General features: G+C 36.5%; 1 protein-coding gene across 2 annotated transcripts in view; it reads left to right on the top strand.

The window, feature by feature from the left end:
- Positions 1-21,868, top strand: part of TNKS2 (tankyrase 2) — a 61,650-nt gene that overhangs the window by 23,050 nt on the left and 16,732 nt on the right. Inside the window, exons 9-19 of one of the 2 annotated variants that reach the window (XM_008532372.2) lie at positions 619-740; positions 3,072-3,163; positions 3,251-3,329; positions 6,084-6,255; positions 8,313-8,392; positions 11,886-12,031; positions 13,543-13,708; positions 14,431-14,650; positions 17,149-17,258; positions 17,966-18,154; positions 19,980-20,232. In XM_008532372.2, the coding sequence (XP_008530594.2) occupies positions 619-740; positions 3,072-3,163; positions 3,251-3,329; positions 6,084-6,255; positions 8,313-8,392; positions 11,886-12,031; positions 13,543-13,708; positions 14,431-14,650; positions 17,149-17,258; positions 17,966-18,154; positions 19,980-20,232 (1,629 nt within the window). The remainder of the gene's footprint in view (positions 1-618; positions 741-3,071; positions 3,164-3,250; positions 3,330-6,083; positions 6,256-8,312; positions 8,393-11,885; positions 12,032-13,542; positions 13,709-14,430; positions 14,651-17,148; positions 17,259-17,965; positions 18,155-19,979; positions 20,233-21,868) is intronic. The other variant, XM_070610412.1, reaches the window with a different exon arrangement.

Here is a 21,868-nt window from a genome sequence, read left to right as displayed (position 1 = left end):
AGCCACCTAGTTCAGATATAGTATTACTATACATAAACAGGAAACTTGTATTAAACTTGTTTTATTATGGAACAATAAAGGATAATGGGTGGTTTCACAGGTCTGGTGAATAAAAGAGAGGAATCTTGAGAAAACACCCTCTTTCATTTGTTCATCAGTAGGTGACCCTTGGAAATATCCAAGTTGTCTAGTCCCCAGTTCTCTGATATGTGAGCAAAACCACCTGCCACTGCCATAATGTTAGTGTAGGGTTGTGATCCCCTTTGTTTTATTCCTTTACTGAGAAAAGTTCTGTGCCTTAGAAAATTCTTAGAACTCTCTGGTCTGGGAATGTATTACAGTACTCTGGATGCCTCCAGACCAAAATAGACCTTGAGTTGGCCATGGGCTAAATCTGTGTATATACTTGGGGGTGAATTGGGTCATAAGTGAGGGGAACTGGAGTACCACTGTCTCCCTTTTCAGGGGTTATATTTGGAGAATGTGTTTAGAGCCTCTATCTGGCTGTTTTGATAGATAATTTTGAAGATGATTTCAAGAAAAATACTAAGTGTCTTTTACTAAGTTCCATCAATTTGATAATTCTGATGCAGATTTAAATGCTTTTTCTTCATTTAGATGAATTTAAAGGCCACTCATTGCTGCAAGCTGCACGGGAAGCTGATGTTACACGAATCAAAAAACATCTCTCTCTGGAAATGGTGAATTTTAAGCATCCTCAAACACATGAAACAGCATTGGTAATGTTTCAGATTTAAATTTTAAAAATACTATAACTAAAAACATGCTAAACTAATCATAATGTCCTACTTTTGATGATGCAGGATAAGTTTTAGTAATAGAAGTGTTTTAAAAATTCATGCTTTTTAAAAATTAATGCCTGCACATACATAAAAAAATTTTAAACAATACAGAAAAATATCCTCACCCCACAAAAGGCAATACTATTATTCGAGTATCCTTCCAGAAAAAAATTTTATTCATATACTGGTATATTTTACATGTAACTTTTATTATCATAAATGGTAAATATCATTTGTGTTTTTTATTATGAAAATTATAAATGTTTATGGTTGAAAATTTGGAACTTACTGAAAGTAATGAAAAATAAAATAATTCTGCCATCAAGATAAAAATCACTTGGTTTTCCTTCCAGTATTGAAACTTTTTCCAAAATCAGATCTGAAGTCTGTGTATATCCCCTCTATACTGTGTGAATAAAGTATCTGTGTGAGTAGAGGCTATGTCCCTGATAGAGGTAATGACAGCTCTGTGGAGCGGTAACAAAGTAGGCAAAAATTGGGGAGTCTGTGGAAAAGCAGTCAGAAGAAATGGGAGCTAGTAGGGATAAGAAATGGAAGAGAGGAAAGGTAATGGTGTAATCAGAGGCTGCCTTAGAAGTAGAAATTTGAAAGGAACAAAGTAAGTCCTGCTGTATGAAGTGCAGAATGTGCTTTGGATGAGGGAAGATAACCCTAAGTAAATTGACATGTTTAGGGGCAGATTTAACTCATAGTAGCCTTACTTACCTAATGTCTTTTGTGGTTAATTTTCTTCCTTATGCCATGGTGTCAATTCTGTGAAGTTTATGTAGAAACCTACAGAAAGCATTTTAGACCTTTTTACTACTTAACTTGTAAAAAAAAAAAAAATAGCAAAGCTGCAAACTAAGAAGAAATGCTAGTTCAAAATTAAAATCATAACAACATCAAGATGGTACAGAGAAAAGCTGACATGGAAAATTTTCTGGTCTGAAAAGCTAATACTACTTGTTTTTTTCCCCTAAATATTCTGCTATTAAATGACTTATTTTTGTTAGTGACTTTAAAACATACTAGGAGTTAAGTATTGGTGGATAGCTGTTTTGCAGGGGCATGTCTTCCAGGTTTCCAGAGGTTACAGCCCCTGCACCAGGGTGGGGTGGAAGAGTAGGGCTGCAATTTGAAATGGATGTGAAGTAACTTCTTGATGAAGAATTCTTAAATGTAAACTATTTCCATTCTCTGTACTGTCCTGATGGATGTCCTGGGATGGTTACTCATAACATACCAAAGGAGCTATATTCACCAATTAGAAATGGTTTTACTGAGGGCAAAGCAATGATTTTGGTGACAGCAACAGCATCAAAGAATGAATCTGAAGCAAAGTCATGAAGATCATATAAGCTTTATAATTAACCGGTTATAATCAGAGAACAAATTTCATGTGTACTGTGTATTTAGATGTAAGAGCAACTTAGCTTAACAATTATCCAGACCTTTCATTCCATGAATTATCAGGTTTCAGTTTTAACTTAACATATATATACATTGATTTAGTCATTCATTCATTCATTCTGACATTTATGGAACACCTGTCATATCTGAGTATCATTCTGGATGTTGGGGATGCAAAGATTTGGTACATGACTATGAATACTTATTAGGTTTATAACAGGCAAAACCTTACCTCCTGTCTCCTTTCCTCTTTGATACGTCATAGATATAGATGTTGCAGCCTCCAACTCAGAGTGTATCATTTTCTACCACTGATTTTGCCAAACAGATAATCCAAGCTCCTTATTCTGCTGGAGCAACTCGTTGAGAAAGAAATAAATACCGCTCAGCTTGTTAACTATTCCATCGATGATGATATCAAGTGGAATCCAGAGCTGATGAGTGCTCTGTTATTTCGTCATGTAAAGAAACCCCTACTTTTGGGGTATTTTATTAAAATAACGTAAACACTGTTATCTGGGAACAGTTTTGGAAGGAGTCTTGGTCACATTAAGTTTTTCATCACATTAGTAGTGACTTTTTCAAAGATGTAGGACAACTGTAAAGCTTGATCAGGATAAATATTCAGGTAAATAACTGGTATCACCTGGTAGATAGGATTTTTCAGGCCCTGTCACAATTTAGTAATCATTGTGCATTTTGTCCAATAGAAAGTCTTTGAAGAGCAAAGTTAAGTCAAAAATAAAACGAAGAAGTGAAATGACTTCTCGATTGTTCTTGATTGGAAACAAATGTTCTTAAATAAAAATCAGTTATGTATAGTCCTTGATTAATGCTGCAATTTAAATTATCTAGCATTGTGCTGCTGCATCTCCGTATCCCAAAAGAAAGCAAATATGTGAACTGTTGTTAAGAAAAGGCGCAAACATCAATGAAAAGACTAAAGAGTAAGTATACTTTTAATAATTAAAAATTATTGATATTTTATTTTTTGGAAAATACATTCATTGTCTGGCTGACTTTTTCTCTTTAAGATTCTTGACTCCTCTACATGTGGCATCTGAGAAAGCTCATAATGATGTTGTCGAAGTAGTGGTGAAACACGAAGCAAAGGTATACTTCCTTTTTGGTAATCTTTGGTAATCCAATGAGTTGTTTTCTCTTTAGCAGAGGAAATGCCTTACTTGTAAACTATTTACTCTGTCGTAAATATTACTTTTTTCTTCATAATCTGTACTTTAAAATAACCTGGTGGATACTTTTTCTGTATCTTAATTTTTTTGCTAGAAAAGCCTATGGATTTATTCAAAAATATATTATTCCTGTATATCTTTCTTTCTCCATTCCTTTTAACCACGCCCCACTAGTCAAGTTATCCTTGTGGTCTTTTTCTAACAGTACACTCGTAAGAATATCCCCAGCCAGAGACGTACTGATTCTGACCTATCTTTTCCAGTCTCCTCCTCACTTGTATTTTCTGTTCCTTGGTTACCATGATGACTCCTGTCATATACCCCAGCCACAGTCTTTCTTATGCTCTGTTATTTCTGTGACTAAGCCAAAGAACTTGAAACAAAAGGAAATAAATTATTTAAATAACTTGACTAAAAGCATAAATCCCCATATTGGGAAGTTACTGTTCTTTAGTTGGCATTTGTACACAAAGCATTTTATTCATGGAATAATTATGTTTTCATCAAGGCTAGAAATCATCATTTCTTACCCAGGAACTTTAAAAAATACTACTCAGTAAGAGATACACATAGCATCTCAGACTGGAAGCAATGACACCTAATTCAGCAGTTTTCACACTTTTTAGCCACAGATCCTAGCCTTGTTCAAACAAAATCTTTGGTAGAAATTCATTACGTAACAGAAAGAATGGAGCTGCTCTGTGTGAAAGGAGAAGAAAGGACTAGACACCCCTTTCCCCCTTGGGTGGCCCCTGAGGCTCTTCCCTAAATGAACTTTGCAGAATAGTTTTTCTGATCTGTCCTTCCTTGGGTTTCCAGTCAAGGAACCACTTAGAATGCTTCAATTTCTTTTGTTGTTGTCTCTCAGTGTCCTAATTTCTCTTTGATTTGGGGAAATTCTTGATAATGTATAACCTCAATTTTCCTATTGTAAGTTATTGAAAAAATAAAGTTTATTTCTGCTTACTGCTTGGCATATCTCACTTGTCTGTCTGTTCTGTATCTTTTCGTTGGTTGCCTTTTTCGTACTGGCTGCACCATACAGTGGTGGTGCGTTACTCAAAGACTATCTGGATGCATATTAAATTTGAGTTGAGAAACTCACTGGAACAGTCTTGACTAGGATGACCAGCCGTCCATTCAGAGTTGTCTAGGACTGAGGAATTTCTGGGAACACGGGACTTTGGGTGCTAAAACCAGGGAAGTCCCAGGCAAACCAGGACAAGTTGGTCACCCTAATCTTAACCCAGAGTGGTACCCAAATAAAGTTTTCAATTAGATGTATTTCACATTTCACTGAGTTTTGGTATGTGAATAAATAGATTAATTGCCCTGAGCATTCAAAATTGATGTTTCAGATTCTGTAAAGGTGAAGACTAGCTATTTATAGTCTAGTTTTAGATGCATTGAGAAAGTCTTACCATGCTTCTAGTCAAATATTCTCTGATTCCGTGAATATGAGTTGGACAGTGTCTCAATAAACACTAGTGGCCACAGGGTTGATTACTGAGGAATTTAATTTCTCAGTTATGTTTTGTAGAATTATTTTCCTGGTGGTGAGAGTGGGGTTAAGATAAGGGGAGTCTTACAGGTGATTTTTTTACTGTGAAAATTTTCAAAAACACCACCAAGTTGAAAGAATTTTACAGAGCATAACTATATATCCACCACCTAGATTCTACTAACATTTTACTATATTTTTTGTTACATATCCATCAATTTCTCCTTCCATCCACCAGTATATCTTATTTTTTGACAGATTTCAAAGTAATTTGCAAATTACTGTACACATCTCCCTAAATACTTGTACATAGGCATCAACTAGAGGTGAATATTTGTTTACAGTTTTTCTTTGGAAGTGAACTTTACATGCAGTGAAATGGACAAATTTTAAATGTAGTTTTACTGAATTTTGAATAACGCTTACAACCATTTAACCAGAACTCATCAAGATACGGAACATTATGTCATGGCAGAGGCAGTGTCCTATCCAAGGTAGTCTCCACCCCTAGAGGCAACAACGGTTTTGATTTTTTCTGACGTAGATTAGATTTGCCTTTTCTAGGCCTTCATGTCCATGGAATCATGCAATATATACTCTTGTGTAAGACTTTTTCTACTCAATATATAACCTTTTGGAGATTCCTCCACATAGCAATAGTTTGTTCCTTTTTATTGCTGAAAAGTATTTCATTGTGTGAATATGCCATGGTGTCTTTATCCATACAGATTCTATTTTATACGATAAATAAGGTAGAAGATTAAGCCCATAGAAATAAGTGTTTTAATGCTAATTTACTCTCTTGCTTTGTTACTATTATCTGTCTTGAGGTTAGCCCCCATGTTTCTGGATCTCAGAGCCATAAAAATACGTGGTTTAGGCTTTCTTAGGCAATGTCTAGCTGTAGACGTGGTGAATCTATGAATACTTTAATGCTAAACACAACAGTTATTCAACATTTCACACTTTTAATCCAAAACTGGGTCTTCTTTCTGATGTCAGCTTCATGCATTGGTGAATTTATGCTCTAGATTTGAACAAAAATACTTGCTTTGGCACTGATAATAAGAAAATAATTGAGATTTTTAAATAAGTAGCAAGTATTAAATACGTGATTGGATGGTTTTAAATTTTGCACTGCAAGCTAATTTCAGCTTTTTCTACGTTGTTAAGGTTAACGCTTTGGATAATCTTGGTCAGACTTCTCTGCACAGAGCTGCACATTGTGGTCATCTGCAGACCTGCCGCCTCCTTCTGAGCTATGGGTGCGACCCTAACATTATATCCCTGCAGGGCTTTACTGCCTTGCAGATGGGAAATGAAAATGTGCAGCAACTTCTTCAAGGTATTGAATGCTTCCATGAAAGCAATTTTTTTAATTAACCTTTAAGTTTTTTCACATATCATGTAGGAATTGGTAGTAAAAGAATTTTTTAGAATTTTTGCCTGTTTCTTTTTAACTCATACTCTATGTCCAATTGTTGTTAAGTCTTAATCATGATTTTGTTCCAGTTGCATTTGCTGCCCAATTTCTCTGAGTAAATAGTTGGCTTTTAAGTTTTTATCTAGAAAGGTTTTAAGAGTAAGATACAATAATTGCTATTTCTTTTTAAAGAAAGGAAAACTGGGAAAGGTAGGTATTTCTTAGTAGAGCAACGACCATAGTGATAAATAATACTCTACAGACTGGCTCTGCCTATTCACTCTTTTTTTAGGTCCTTCATCCATAAGGCATGTAAGAATTTGTACAAAGTAATCAACTATTTGACTTATTAAAACATATTGAACTATTGAATATAGTGATATTCGTTACATTTTAAAATCAAATCAGTGTGGATCAAATATCTACACATTTGGCATAGGTTGAGCGTTTCAGTCTAGAAATCTGGTCCCATAAATTTTAAAGTGTCTTTGACATCTCAAAGCTCAAATGAGAAGAAATGTAACAGATCAAGCCTTTCGTATCTTCCACACTCACCTTGATGATCTTTATGCCTAGGGTCTGGAAACCACATTTTGAGAAAATCACTGCTTGCATAGATGAAGACAGGTTGATAAAACCTGGAAGCTGCCAAAATTGAGCAAGACTGCTTTCAAGATTTTCTTTACTTACCCATATGCCACACATTTGTTTCAGTGTCAGTTTTTGGGGTAGTAACACTGGTCCTATTCAGTTGCTGGTGATGGACATTTACAGTCTTGCTAGTTTTATGCTAGGTGCTGTTATCTTTCCGGCCGGTGTCTTAGAATAAATTATCAAGTGGACTTTCCAGGTCAAAGGATAACATATGATTGTTAAATCATCTAAAAAAGTTGTCATGTGCCATTTTACACTACGACTAATAGTGTATGACAGGACCTATTTTCCTTGTCAGCACTAGGTATTATGATTCTTAATCTTTTCCTTGGGTGAATGTGTGTGAATTACAGAAGTAATAGATGCTTTTCTTTTTTCTTGTGAGGAAGCTTGTCACTGAGCTAACATCTGTGCCCATCTTCCTCTATTTTATGTAGGATGCCACCACAGCACAGCTTGGCGAGTGGTGCTAGGTCTGTGCCCAAGATTTGAACTTGCAAACCTCAGGCTGCTGAAATGGAATGCGCGCACTTAACCACTATGCCAGTGGGCCAGCCCAATAATAGATGCTTTTATAAATGCAAATTATAGAAATATTGTCAGTGCAGCTCTCCCATTTGCTCTTTGCCCACTAATAGATGAAAAAAAACCCAGTATCTCATTTTAATTTGCATTCCTACGATGTAGCAGTATTTTTTCCATTTTGTTCTTTGCCTGTAACTTTGTTTAATGCTTTATTATTGCCTGACAGATATTTTTCAAATCAATTTTAGTTCTGACTTTGATGTATTAACTCTAAGACACTTTTCTACTCCAAGATAAAAAATATTCACCAGTATTTTCTTCTAGTATTTTTAACGTTTAATTTTTTTTATACTTAAGTCTTTAATCCATCTGGAGTTTATTTTGTTCTAAGATACAAGGTACATGTTTTCTTCCTTTCCTGCAAGATTTAAAATGAGCTATAAAACATGGAATTTCAGACCTAAAAATGAATTTAGATATCTTCTCATCTAACTTCTCTCTTTAGCACGGAAAAAAATCTGAGGCCCAAAAAGTTCAGGTGACTTGCCCAGTAGATATTCCTTTTTATTGCTTAAATCACATTTTTAATTGTTCACATTTACATACATTTCATATATATATATTATGTTTCAAAAAGAAGATTTAAGGAAGTCTTACTGTTTTTCTCCTACTACCATGGAGATTTCCTACATAATCTACCAAACTGCTGAAGGACTTTACTTTCAGATAAGATGCCACCCTTAAAACTTGGTCCCACCTTCTAAATAAGAGTTAATCATTCTTTCCTCCTTTCTTTTTAGAGGGGATCCCATTAGGTAATTCAGAGGCAGACAGACAATTGCTGGAAGCTGCAAAGGCTGGAGATGTAGAAACTGTAAAAGTAAGATATGATCTTATATTTTTGTTAACTTTGGGTTCTTATTTTGATAGTGTTTTAATGAATCTGTAGTAGTGAAATGCCTAGTTATTTATATGTGCCTTATTTTAAAAGGTAAATAATGCTAATCTAGTTCTCTGCAGATAAGGATCATTAAGTAATGAAAGAAACTTTTGGTTTCACATGGATCTCAGTAAATACATCGCAATCACAGATTTAAATAAACTGCATGTTTGTGGAAGTTGATTTTGTTTAAAGAACCTATTCATTTCTCCCTTTAAAAGAATAAGGCATATCAGATTGTTATCCACTATTGTTTACATATGACACATAAAACAAGGGAAGAAGACTAAACAATGTGTCATTCTGTCTACACATTTCTTCTGGTTTCTTCATTTCTTTGTCCCCTCTACCTCTGTGAGGACCCAGTGTTTAAATATGGTGATAATACAGTGTTGCCGCTTTTCAGAGTCACTGTCTCCTAATAATCTTCAACTCATCTAAACTGAAGTTTTTTTTTTTTCTTTCTCAGAGGGGCCACCTTCAGCTCTTACGTGGCATATCTCCTATAGCAGTCTTCTCTAGAATAACGCTTCCCTCAGATTTTACTTTGCTTTTTACTATAGAATCATATGTAATGTCTTAATGCCTATATACTACCAGATATTTGTTACCTACAGAAACTGTGTATCTGCGTAAATAACTTAGAAGCCTAACATTTTGAAAGAGCATGACTACTTTTCAGTTCAACTAATATAAATTAAAATTAACTCAGCATGTTTCGTAAATTAAATAATTCTTCAGTAATGCGATAATGTTATTTTAATTTCCAAAGCTAGTAGGGGGGAAAAAACCTTATTGTATCTCCCTTCCGCCTGCCTCCAGACTTGCAAAACAGTTGTTTAAGGCGGCACTGACAAGTAATAAGAAGTTTTATTTTTAAAATTTACTCATTTGATTCATGGCAGAAGTAGCTATTTGAAGCATTTCCACTGTATTCCTGTATGGTGTTCTCAATCCTGAACAGACTCACCCCACAGAGTCAGTTTTAGATTTTCTGAGAATGAAATCTGAATGTTGGTTCCATCTGAACTTCCTTGAGCTCTGAAGAAATTTATTCACTGTCCTTTTAAATAAAAGGATTTCTGGAAGTTGATTTAAAAGTCCGTGTGATCCTTTCCTACTGCTTTATTTGCGTAGATAGTACAATCATCTCCGAAAAAACTTCATATTTTATTTTTTAACTAATTTCATTTTTCAAAGAAAAAATGCTATTATAATACAGTTTTATTGTTTGGCTTGTTTTATATTTACATTCTCTTGTCCTTACTTAGGAGATTAATAGGGTATTGAAAGGAGGATTACTCACTATACTGACTTGAGGAAAAACAAGTCACTTGAGTTAAAGGCAACTAGCTGGGTTTGTTTTTTGTGGCAGGGGGTGATAAGAAAAAGTTTTAAATGTTCATCCACTTAAATATACTAAACAGTAGAGAACTATATTCAGTACACGTAATGTTAAAGACCAGATTTGTTTTTGTAAAGATAGAAGGAGTGCAGAGGAAGAGATAGAGGAAGAGGAGATGAGATTGGGGGCAAGAACTGGATTTAGAGAATAAAATAAGGCCACTGGATTGAGGAAGTCCTTCCTCACTCACTCTCTCCCTGTGATAGGCATCAGGCTGTCTTCCCTCACCTCTCCTTTTAAATTCACTTCATGGAAGTTTATCTCCATCAACATGTCTATTCCATTTGTATCTCTAGACATGTGGCTTGGTGTGAATCACTGGGACAATAATATTTGTATATTACTCAGTGAACACTTAATTATGTACTCAGTTGTATTTGCTTAGTGATCCATCAGGCTAGTTACTTTTCGGACACCTCCTATTAGAAAATTGGTCTCAGAGTGGACAAAGTTAAACTGAGAGGTAGGGAGTAGAGTGGCTGATGATAACTACCAAACTTGGCACATGTGTTAAAAATACTTATTCTTCGAACCCGACTTCAGACCCACGAAATATCACATGGGCCAGTGAATCAGTGTATTTGACAAGCTCTGGTTTGGGAAGCACAGAGAGCTTTATCAGTCCTGTGATTAAACCGCTTGAGGTAAACCTACTGATAGCTGGCTCCTTTGGTTTATGGTTGTTAATGCCGTTGAGTTGATTCCAACTCCTAGCAACCCTGTGTACAGCAGAGTAAGAACCCTGCACGGTCTTTTCGCACCCTCCTCTCACCTTCTAGCACTCTATTGGACGACGCTCCACTGCTATAGATAGGGTTTCCATTGCCAATTTTTTCAGAAGTGGGTGGCCAGGTCCTTCTTCTTAGTTTGTTCAGTCTGGAAGCTCTGTTGAAACCTGTGCTCCTTGGATGACCCAGCACTGATATTAGGAGTACTAGTGGCATAGCTTTCAGCTTCAGAGCAACACACAGCCGCCACAGCATGACAACCAGCGGACAGGTTCTTTGGTTCCCTGACCAGGAAATAAACCCAGACAACAGTGGTGAAAGCACCAAATCTTAGCCACTAGACCACCAGGGCTGGTTGATTTATTAGGCTTAGGTTATCCCTACTTTTAGGGTAGGATGTTTTAAAATGGGAAAAGGTTTTTACTAATATTGATGTTCTTTTGACTTTTTTTGAACACCATGATTTATTATCTATGCTGCCTTCCTTCTCCAAATGTTCATAGTTTTCATGCAAAATACTCTTGAGTATTTTGAGTGTTACTCTTTCAATCCTTTCTCAGCTATCCTTCCTCATCTGAACCAAAGAACACAAAAAATTATTTGAGTGACTTTCTTACCTCTCCCAAGGATGGTACATAACCCAATAGCATTCTGTTAGTTCATTCCATATAGTGCAGTATAATTCTGTAAGTGTAGTTCCTCAACTAACAACATCAGCATCCCCTAGGAACTTGTCAGAAATGCAGGTTCTCAGGCCCCACGCCAGATACACTGAATTGGGAAATCTAGAGGTGGGACTAATGCACATGAAAATTTCAGAACCACTGGTCTCGAGCAGTACTTCTCGAACTTTAATGTTCTTGCAGATCATCTAGAGATCTTGTCAAAATGCAGGTTCTGACTGAGTAGTTGGGAGTCTGAGATTCTGAGTTTTTAACAAGCCCCCAGGTGATGCCAGTGGTCCTGTGATCAGTGTACCTCAACGTATATTTGCCACAAAATGAAAGTTACAATGGCTGATAATTGGCACTTAGCTTACTTTTATGTAAGTAGTAGTAGTGACACTAATAAAACTTGCCTACAAGCTTTAGCAAAAGCAGAAGATTCAGACGTAGATGAGAGGACCAGAGGGATTCCAAGTAAATAACAAGATGAAATAAGAAGAATAAATAAGAGTTTCTGAGAATATTGATTTGATGAGATAAGAAAATAAGTCAGACATTTGAAATTTCTACTAAATGAATGAAAACAAGAGACCAGAATATGTAGCATCATGTGTATACTGTGTTTCTTCCTATAGAAATTGTGTACTGTTCAGAGTGTCAACTGCAGAGACATTGAAGGGCGTCAGTCTACCCCACTCCATTTTGCAGCTGGCTACAATAGGGTGTCTGTGGTGGAATACCTGCTGCAGCACGGAGCAGACGTGCATGCTAAAGATAAAGGGCAAGTACCAGCTATTGCCATGGCTTCTCTTCTCCTTTATCTGACCTTTTAAGAAAGATTGGCTTAAATATACCTTTTTATTTGACTGTTTTTTTATTGCAGTGACATTGGTTTATAACGTTACATAAATTTCAGGTGTACATCCTTATATTTCGATTTCTGTGTAGATTACATCATGTTCACCACCCAAAGACTAATTACCATCCATCACCACACACATGTGCCTAAATGCCCCTTTTGTCCTCCTCCCTCCCCCCTTCCCCTCTGATAACTACCAATCCAATCTCTGTCTCTTTGTGACTGTTTGTTGTTGTTTTTATCTTCTACTTATGAGTGAGATCATACGGTATTTGACTTTCTCCCTCTGACTTATTTTGATTAGCATAATACTCTCAAGATTCATCCATGTTGTCACAAATGGCTGGATTTCATTGTTTTTTATGGCTGAGTAGTATTCTATTGTGTATCTTTGCCACATCTTCTTTATCCGTTCATCCCTTGATGGGCATCTAGGTTGCTTCCAAGTTTTGGCTATTGTGAATAATGCTGCAATGAACATGGGGGTGCATGTGTCTTTATGCATTCATGTTTTATGACTTTTCTTTTTTTCTTCTTTTTTTTGCCGAGGAACACTGGCCCTGAGCTAACATCTCTGCCACTCTTCTTCTATTTTGTATGTGGGTCACCGCCACAGCATGGCTGCTGATGAGTGATGTAAATCTGTGCCCAGGAACCAAACCTGGGCTGCCAAGGTGGAGCGCTCCAAACTTAACCACTAGGCCATGGGGCTGGCTCCTTAAATATACCTTTTTAATTTCCGTTAAGATTTTGTGATGGTTAGCATTTATATAAAGACTTATTTGCATAATGCCTTGTAATTTTATAATGGCCAAGGAGATTACAGCATTGGTGTGATATTGATTTTTAGTGTAAAATTTTCAGTTTGCATTGAGGATATTTGAATTCTTCAGCTTGTGTTAAAATTATTTTTCTTTGAAAGTATCCAATTCTCAATTCTAGATATTGAGGGTATAGATATTTGTTATATTCTCTGCAATTCTAAATATTTAAAAAATTTTGTCCCTGGGGCCGGCCTGGTGGCACAGCGGTTAAGTTCATATGTTCCGCTTCTCAGCAGCTTGGGGTTCGATGGTTCGGATCCTGGGTGTGGCCATGGCACCGCTTGGCACGCCATGCTGTGGTAGGCGTCCCATGTATAAAGTAGAGGAAGATGGGCACGATGTTAGCTCAGGGCCAGGCTTCCTCAGCAAAAAAGAGGAGGACTGGCAGTAGTTAGCTCAGGGCTAGTCTTCCTCAAAAAAAAAAAAAAAAATTTTGTCCCTGACCCCCCCCCAACAAATAATTCCATTTCTCCTTTCAATAAATTTAGGTTCTATAAAATACAATCAGTATAGTCCCTTATGCAGTTCAAGAAATTTATCAGCTGTATGTAATTATTTAGATTAAAACATGTCTTTGTGTTGCATTGCTTATTTAACTTTTCATTTCAGAGGCCTTGTACCTTTGCACAATGCATGTTCCTATGGACATTATGAAGTTGCAGAACTTCTTGTTAAGCACGGAGCAGTAGTTAATGTAGCTGACTTATGGAAATTTACTCCTTTACATGAAGCGGCAGCAAAAGGAAAATACGAAATTTGCAAACTTTTGCTACAGGTATATTAAAGTACTTACTGTGGACATGGTGTATTATATAGACTATGTTAATCATATTTCTAAAAACTAATATTTCTAATAACTAATATAAACTTAAACTAGTAAGGAGGTGGGAAGCAAAGTTATCTAATTCTCTACGTAGATTTCAGAATGTCATGAACACTTATATTTTAACCTAAAAATATGTTTACTACACATATATTTGTTATTGTATAAAGTCAACTATCATTTAATACTTCCGATTATCTCAATTTTTCCTATATAGTATTTAAATCTCAAAATATTTGATGGATTATGTAATTTATAAGCCAGACTTATTTAGCACTAATAAAATAAAAAGTACTGGTCTAATACAGGTACCAATGTAAATATTTTACAGTAAAAACAAAAGTATAGTTAAATTTATACTTTATTTCAGTGTTTTTGAAAACTAAAAATAGCATACACGACAGACAATTTTTAATGAAATGTTGCCTTAATTTGAATGTAGTTTAAAATTTTGGTTATATTATTGCATTGTAAAAGCCCAATATTTAATAGCTTCTGTATTTTTCATGGGATTTTCTGTGTATTACATTAAATGTTAACAACAATCATGTTAACTTTTAAGGTAGAGTCTCAGTATAAAATAGTTTTCCTAGGTATAGTTACATTGACTATTTTCTCATTGACCAAGGGCAAACTTAAGCCAATTCCTCCTTTTCTGTTTCTCACATTCCCAGCATGGGGCAGACCCTACAAAGAAAAACAGGGATGGAAATACTCCTTTGGATCTTGTTAAAGATGGAGATACAGATATCCAAGATCTACTTAGGGGAGATGCAGCTTTGTTAGATGCTGCCAAGAAGGGTTGTTTAGCCAGAGTGAAGAAGTTGTCTTCGCCTGATAATGTAAATTGCCGTGACACCCAAGGCCGACATTCAACGCCTCTACACTTAGCAGGTAAGTGAATGAAGTTTCACAGATTTAGGTTGGCAACATCTCAAGATTCATTTTACCTGACTAAAATCTTTCCTATAAGTAAACCTGAAAGGTTCAAATCAGGTCTCTTCTAATACCACCGTTATACTCTAGCTTATTTGTTCAGGGCAACTGTACTTCATGTTCGCTTTAGTGCTGGTATCTTACGTTCAGTGAGAATGATTGAAAGAGCCTCTGCCACTCGCCGTGTGCTTTGGAGCCTTGATTCCAGGTCACCATATTGTTTGAATCATCTTCACTGAGTGAATTTTAGCTACAGAAACTTGAAAAATACTCTGCTTGAGCCAGTCTTCTTCATGGGGAGCTAAAGCTTTCCATTCTTCCGATGATATCCGTTAAGCAAAAGCAGGAAAAAAGTCTTAAAAGACTTTCAGAAGTGATATATACCTCTCGCCAAAGTTATATGTTGTATTAGTTTGCTAGGCCTGCCTTAGCAAAACCACAGACTGGGTGGCTTAAACAACAGAAATTTATTTTCTCACAGTTGTGGAGATAAGGGTGTTGGCATAATCACTTTCTCCTGAGGCCCCTCTCCTTGGCTTGCAGATAGCCACTTCCTGGCTCTGTCCTCACGTGGCCTTTTCTCTGTATGCACATCCCTGGTGTCTGTCTCTCTGTGTCCTAATCTCCTCCACCAGTCAGATTGGATTAGTACCTACCCTACTGGCCCTGTTTTGACTTAAGTACCTCTTTAAAGATCCTGTCTTCAAATAGTCACATTGTAAGGTTCTGGTGGTTAGGGGTTCAACATACACATTTTGGGGGACACAATTGAGTACATAATATTCATTCTAAGTTTTCACTCATAAAATTGGTGCGATGTACCTTTGTTTTTAGTGAAGGTGTGCAATGTTGTGGTTTCAGTATAGCTTTTTCAGCTGCGTTGAAGATGCTCGGGAATGGGCCATTAGTCCCTGAGCTACAGCTAGTACATCAGTGGAGTTGCATCATAGGCACTTTTGACTCATAAGTTTATCTAAATACACATTGTTTAAAAAGAGAAGTAAGTAATACAGGTGTTTCTGCTCCTTCGTATAATATGGGAGATGGAAGTCTCTTCTTTCAGTTCATTTCAGTCTCATAGTCTGAGTAACTGAGTATGTTCCTAGTTTTTAAGAGATAATTTTAGTTATATTTGGTTTTTACCTTTAAATTCTCACCCCATGTAAGTTGGGACCCCACTGTCCAAGGGAAATAATTACTCCATCTGTCTGTCTTTTAGAGCATTTTGGAAGTGATAGACCACAAATGCTAATATCATGAGAAAAAGCTTTTCTACTTTCACTGGCAATCAGGAATTTCTAGTCCATGCAAGACAAGATGTGACCTGACATCTGATTTGAGTTGTGCTGTGCCATTTTTTTTTATATTAGCTTTTTATATCTTTATGGTAGCTTATCTAGACATTTAACATTACTATTTAAGTCTGTGTTGTCTTTGTAAGTGGCAAATATGTTGTATACACAAAATATTTCTGCCCACTTGTGTAATATTATACCTTGAGACCTGGAAGGACTGTTTTACTCAGTGTAATATTTAGCTTTTGGTAGTTTTGTACTTCTGTTTTTCTTTACTTGATCTTATTAAATTATTTTGCTTTAGGTCCTTCAGCAAAAGGCTAAAAAACTACAATAAAAATAAATGAATAATATTTTGAACTATTTTAAAGTTTCAGGTGGTACCTGGTTTTATGTTAGCCCAGTTCAGTTTCAGATTTGCTTTCAGTTGGTGGTTATGTGTCCAATAAAATATACTTTACTTTAAAAGTATGTACTAAGGTAGCTGACAGTTCCCAAGATGACAGCTGAGGCTTTATGTTACACATATAAAATACTAAGTTCTACTTCATGGCTTTAGCAACATACAGGTTCTGCTGCCGGACTTGTAGAGATGTGTGCCCCTAAGTTCTCTCTAGCAAAAGGCATGTCCTTATGGCCCTCTGGGAAAGTGGGGCCCTGAGACCCACGCTGGTGTGGTGTCCCCTGTTCTGCCAGCCATTTGTGTTCCTAACTTGGCTTTTATATGATTGGATGCCTTTTACTTGCAGCCCTTGAGCCCATGTACCTGAGTTTAGGAAGTTGTATATATAATAATCATGAAGGCAGAGACTTTGGTAAGACGAAAAGATACAAGCAAGTCAGTTAATGTAACTTTGAGAGTCTCTGAAATAAATGGGTATCATCACCAAAAGCTTCCAACTTGAGGCCAGTGGGCAGCTTTTCCATAAGATAAATTTTTAATAGACTCCAATGGAGAATTTCAGATTTCTATAAAATCTTTTTATCTTTTAAATAATGTCTGTATATGTTTAATATGTATATATAGGTATAATATGTGTATTTACCTATATACACATATGTATACATAAAATAATATGTATATATAGATAAATACAGACATATATTTACCTATTTTTTATACTAACGAGTGAAAGTAATTTTACTTCTTTTCTAAATTAGCTGGTTATAATAATTTAGAAGTTGCAGAGTATTTGTTACAACATGGAGCTGATGTGAATGCCCAAGACAAAGGAGGACTTATTCCTTTACATAATGCAGCATCTTATGGGGTGAGTTCTTTCATGTTGACGTTAAAAATCTCTGAAATTTCCAAAGTGAAAATCAGTGTTGCAGTCCAAAGAGAATTTAATTTGACTTTCTCATTTTACAGAAAAGTAAATATGAGGGCTAAAGAGGTTAAATAACTGCCAAGTTTCAATTCTGAATTTATTGTAAGCTTGCCACGTGACCTGCAGCACATTCTGTCTTTTGTTTTATTACCTTCTGTAGCACCCATCTCTTATTTTCAGTGAGATGTTGGTGCTGTTGTTTATTTGTTGGTGCCTGGAAAACCCATTGAGATTCATAGGAATCTGTAGAGATCAGATGCTTTGTTCCTGGCTTATAACAGCCTTGGAAATTACAGTCAGTATTGGCTATCTTTAATAATAATCGAGGAAGGCTGCTAGTTTATAAATTGATGTTCAGCAATTATAACACTGGAATAAATGAGAAATTGTTAAACTCCTATTAGTTTAGTCCTCTTCTTGCCTAGAATTCTTAAGCATTTTCTATATATCTTCTCGTTATTGAAATGTCTACGATGATTTTTAATGAACTACCCATAAATTAGGATGTTGAGGAGAAACAAAGTTCTTCTTTTCATTTCTAGAGCAAGTTTAGAAATATGGAAAAATAGGTATATAGCTAGTTTCTTGATAAGAACTAAAGTGTGGTAAAATATTTCAGACTGTAACAGGAGTGTTTTCTTTTACAGCATGTAGATGTAGCAGCTTTACTAATAAAGTATAATGCATGTGTCAATGCCACGGACAAATGGGCTTTCACACCTTTGCATGAAGCAGCCCAGAAGGGACGAACACAGCTTTGTGCTTTATTGTTGGCCCATGGAGCTGATCCTACTCTTAAAAATCAGGAAGGACAAACACCTTTAGATTTAGTTTCAGTAAGTGATGGGCTCTTTGAAAAATCTCAGTGCTTTCCTGACTTTTTAAAGTTCACTTGGTATATATAAGATGTCCTCATGGTGAATGTGGCAAAATCTGGGTTTTAGCCCAATTTAAACTTAGGACTTATTGAAATATAGTACGTAAATGAGAGAATTATCTGTTAATTGTATGCTGAGTTCCTTTGGAAATGGGAAAAAGAAGTACGAGCTCTAGCTGCTTATGTTAGTTGGGAAACAAAGTAGGCACAGGCCCTCAGTGAACAGTTACAGTGCGCACAGTGTGAGGTAGTCCAGGCCGTGAGTCTGTGAACTCCCCCAGCTGGGAACATTGCCCTCACTGTGCAGCCAAAAAGCCTGCTTCTAGCAGAGATTGCCTTCCCTCCTCCACTGCCTCATCCCAAAGCTCTCATTGCTTACTCGCCCAGAATTGTTGATGAAACAAGCTTGTTCCTCCAGTTTTCTTTGGAAGTTCTTTTTTCGTCCTCTCCGAAGGGAGCTCATATCTGTTGTAGCCTCCACCTCTGCTTTGGCACCTGTGACACAGTGCCTCTCTTTCCTCTCCCACTGAGGACATTGACCAGAGCAGTGGAAGGAAAGGGAGAAGAAATTCTTCTTGAGCTGGGAGGAAGGAGAGTCGCTTCTGCAGACTGCTTTCTACTGAGAGATTCCGCTGTTCCAAGTTACATTGAGAAGCTGATTTAGTTCAGCTACGCTGAAGATTCAGTAGATTTTTCTCAGAAGGCTGACAACTCAACCCTATTTGCAACTTTGTTTCTTCAGGGAAATGTCTTGCCGGTTCCAAACTACCTTAGAAGAGAATTTATCTAATTCGGTCCGCCCATATGTTAGTCTAGCAGATATAATCGACAATGAGACAAAGTGCTCTAGAGAACATGCATGGGCCTTGCAGTCAAACAGACCAGCCTTAGAATTCCAGTTCTACCGCTTAGAGTTGTACAGACTGGCATGTTGCCTAGCCTCTAAGCCTCAGTTACCTCATTTATAAATGGAGATAAAATATATCTGGTTAATATGAGAATTAAAAGAGGTAATGTGCTTACAGTTCTTGGCATGGTGTCAGGCACATAGAAGGCACCCAATAAATGGTGCTAATGTTCTTTTAAAAATGTTACATACAAACTGAGTGCCGTGAGAGTCCTCAGACTCGAGGGGAGAAAAAGGTGAGGACTGCAGCAGTATAGGTGACTAACTGAAAACAAGGACTGAATGGTAATTACTTAGTGTCTTAACTGAATATTGTGAAAGAATGGTATATGTCACTAATTAATGTACCGGTAAATTTGGAGATTTTTTTCCATTCCAGCAGATTTGATTAAAATTATTATCTTTCTTTCCCCCACCCATGTTCAATTTTGAGGACCAAATATGTTGCCAAATATTTTCCAAGAAATACAGTCATTCTGTTCACTAAAGTTCTCTGTAGGTTGAATTAGTTCTTTCAGAGTAGTTGCAATAGTGTTAAAAGCTCTTGCCTTTTTTAATTGATATTTCTATAATTTATTTCAGTGCTTTTCAACCATGGTGTCAAAGTTAGGATTTTTTTCATGCTTTGCCACATTTAACAGTTTTATTTTGATTCCATGTATCTTGAGAGAGATGTTCTGATTTATGTTTTACATTTAATAACAGTTTAACTGAGTATCACGTGTTTGCTTCACTTTCTTAAATAATTTTTATGTAATAAGTAATTGTAGTGTAAATCTGCTGGATTTTTATCATATTTTTAAGTGCATTCTATTGAATATAGTAGAATTTAAACTTGCTTATCTCAGATTTCAACTCTCTCTGACTTGTACCCTAGGCAGATGATGTCAGTGCTCTTCTGACAGCAGCCATGCCCCCTTCTGCTCTGCCGTCATGTTATAAACCTCAAGTGCTCAATGGTGTGAGAAGTCCAGGAGCCACTGCAGATGCTCTGTCTTCGGGTCCATCCAGCCCATCAAGCCTTTCTGCAGCCAGCAGTCTTGACAATTTATCTGGGAGTTTTTCTGAACTGTCTTCAGTAGTTAGTTCAAGTGGAACAGAGGGTGCTTCCAGTTTGGAGAAAAAGGAGGGTGAGACATTCTGCAAGAATAACTTTCTAAGTGGTATTGTAGCCACATATTTGTCATTTAGAATGCTAAAGAGTCATTTTTAACCTTAAATACAACTATTAGTATCAGATTGATTAATAAAGCCTAAAAGCTTTAGCCCTTTATTTCTTTTACATTATTTATTAGAATTCCTAATGAAACTTTCTTCTTCCAAGTTGAGACTTGATGAATCTTATGCTACTAACCTACTCTTTAGATGTAAGTAGGCTTTTTGAGAGATTTGGAAGTCCTTTTGGTTGAGGAGTTATGCCTTTATTTACCTCTTCCAGTTTATTACAGATTTATGAAATACTTTTTACCCGTCCCAAAATATCCAATTCTCTTGTTTTGTTTTTTTGAAGATCTTTATGAAGATGCAATCCACATCATAAAATTTATCCATTTAGAGTGTACAGTTCACTGGTTTTTTAGTGTATTTGCAGAGCTGTGCAACTATCACCATAATCTTTAGGTTACAACATTTTCATCACCCCGGAAAGAAACCCTGTACCCATTATCAGTCAATCTCCATCCCTCATATTCCCCAGCCCTAAGAAACCACTAATCTCCTTCTGTCTCTCTAAATTTGCCTATTCTAGACGTTTTATATAAATAGAATCATACAATATATATTTATGATTGACTTTTTTTTTTAAAGATTCATTTATTTGTTATTTTTTTGCTGAGGAACATTGTGCTTGAGCTAACATTTGTGCCAATCTTCCTCTATTTTGTGTGTGGGACGCTGGCACAGCATGAGTTGATGAGTGCATGCCAGGGATCTGAACCCATGAACCCGTGAACCCACTGCCACCAAAGCAGGGTGCATGAACTTAACCACTATGCCACTGGGCTAGCCCTGGCTGCTTTCAGTTAGCCTAATGTTTTGGAGTTTCATCTATGTTGTAGCATGTATCGATGCTTCATTCCTTTTTATGGCTGAATCATATTTCATTGTATGGATACACATATCACATTTTGTGTATCCATTCATCAATTGATGGACATTTGGATTATTTCCACTTTTTGGCTATTATGCATAGTGCTGCTATGAACATTTGTGTACCAGTTGTTGTGTAGACACATTTTTCACTTCTCTTGGGTGTATACCTGGGAGTGGAATTGCTGGGTCATATGGTAACTGTGTTTGTATGAGTCTCAGATGTACTTATTATATTTTGCCTTCTGTATAGACTACATGGTGTTTTCCACCCAAAGTCTAGTTGCCATCCATCACTGTACACATGTGCCCCTTTACCCTTTTCTCCCTCCTCCCACCCTCCCTTCCCCGCCAGTAACCACCAGCCTGTTTTCTCTATCTACATGTTTATCTTTCACATATGAGTGAAATCATATCTTATTTGTCTTCTCCTTCTGACTTATTTTGCTTAGCATAATACCCTCAAGGTCCATCTGTGTTGCTGCAAATGGCAAGATTTCATCTTTTTATAGCTGAGTAGTACACACACACACACATATACACATACACACATATACCGCGTCTTCTTTACCCATTCGTCCATCAGTGGGCTCTTAGGTTGTTTCCAGGTCTTGGCTATTGTGAATAATGCTGCAGTAAACATGTGGGTGCGTATATCTTTTCAAATTAGTGTTTTTG

This window comes from Equus przewalskii, chromosome 1, assembly GCF_037783145.1.
Source record: "Equus przewalskii isolate Varuska chromosome 1, EquPr2, whole genome shotgun sequence".
Lineage (NCBI taxonomy): Eukaryota > Metazoa > Chordata > Mammalia > Perissodactyla > Equidae > Equus > Equus przewalskii.
The sequence above is the reverse complement of the archived record's forward strand: the minus strand, read 5'-3'. Positions and strand labels throughout refer to the sequence as shown.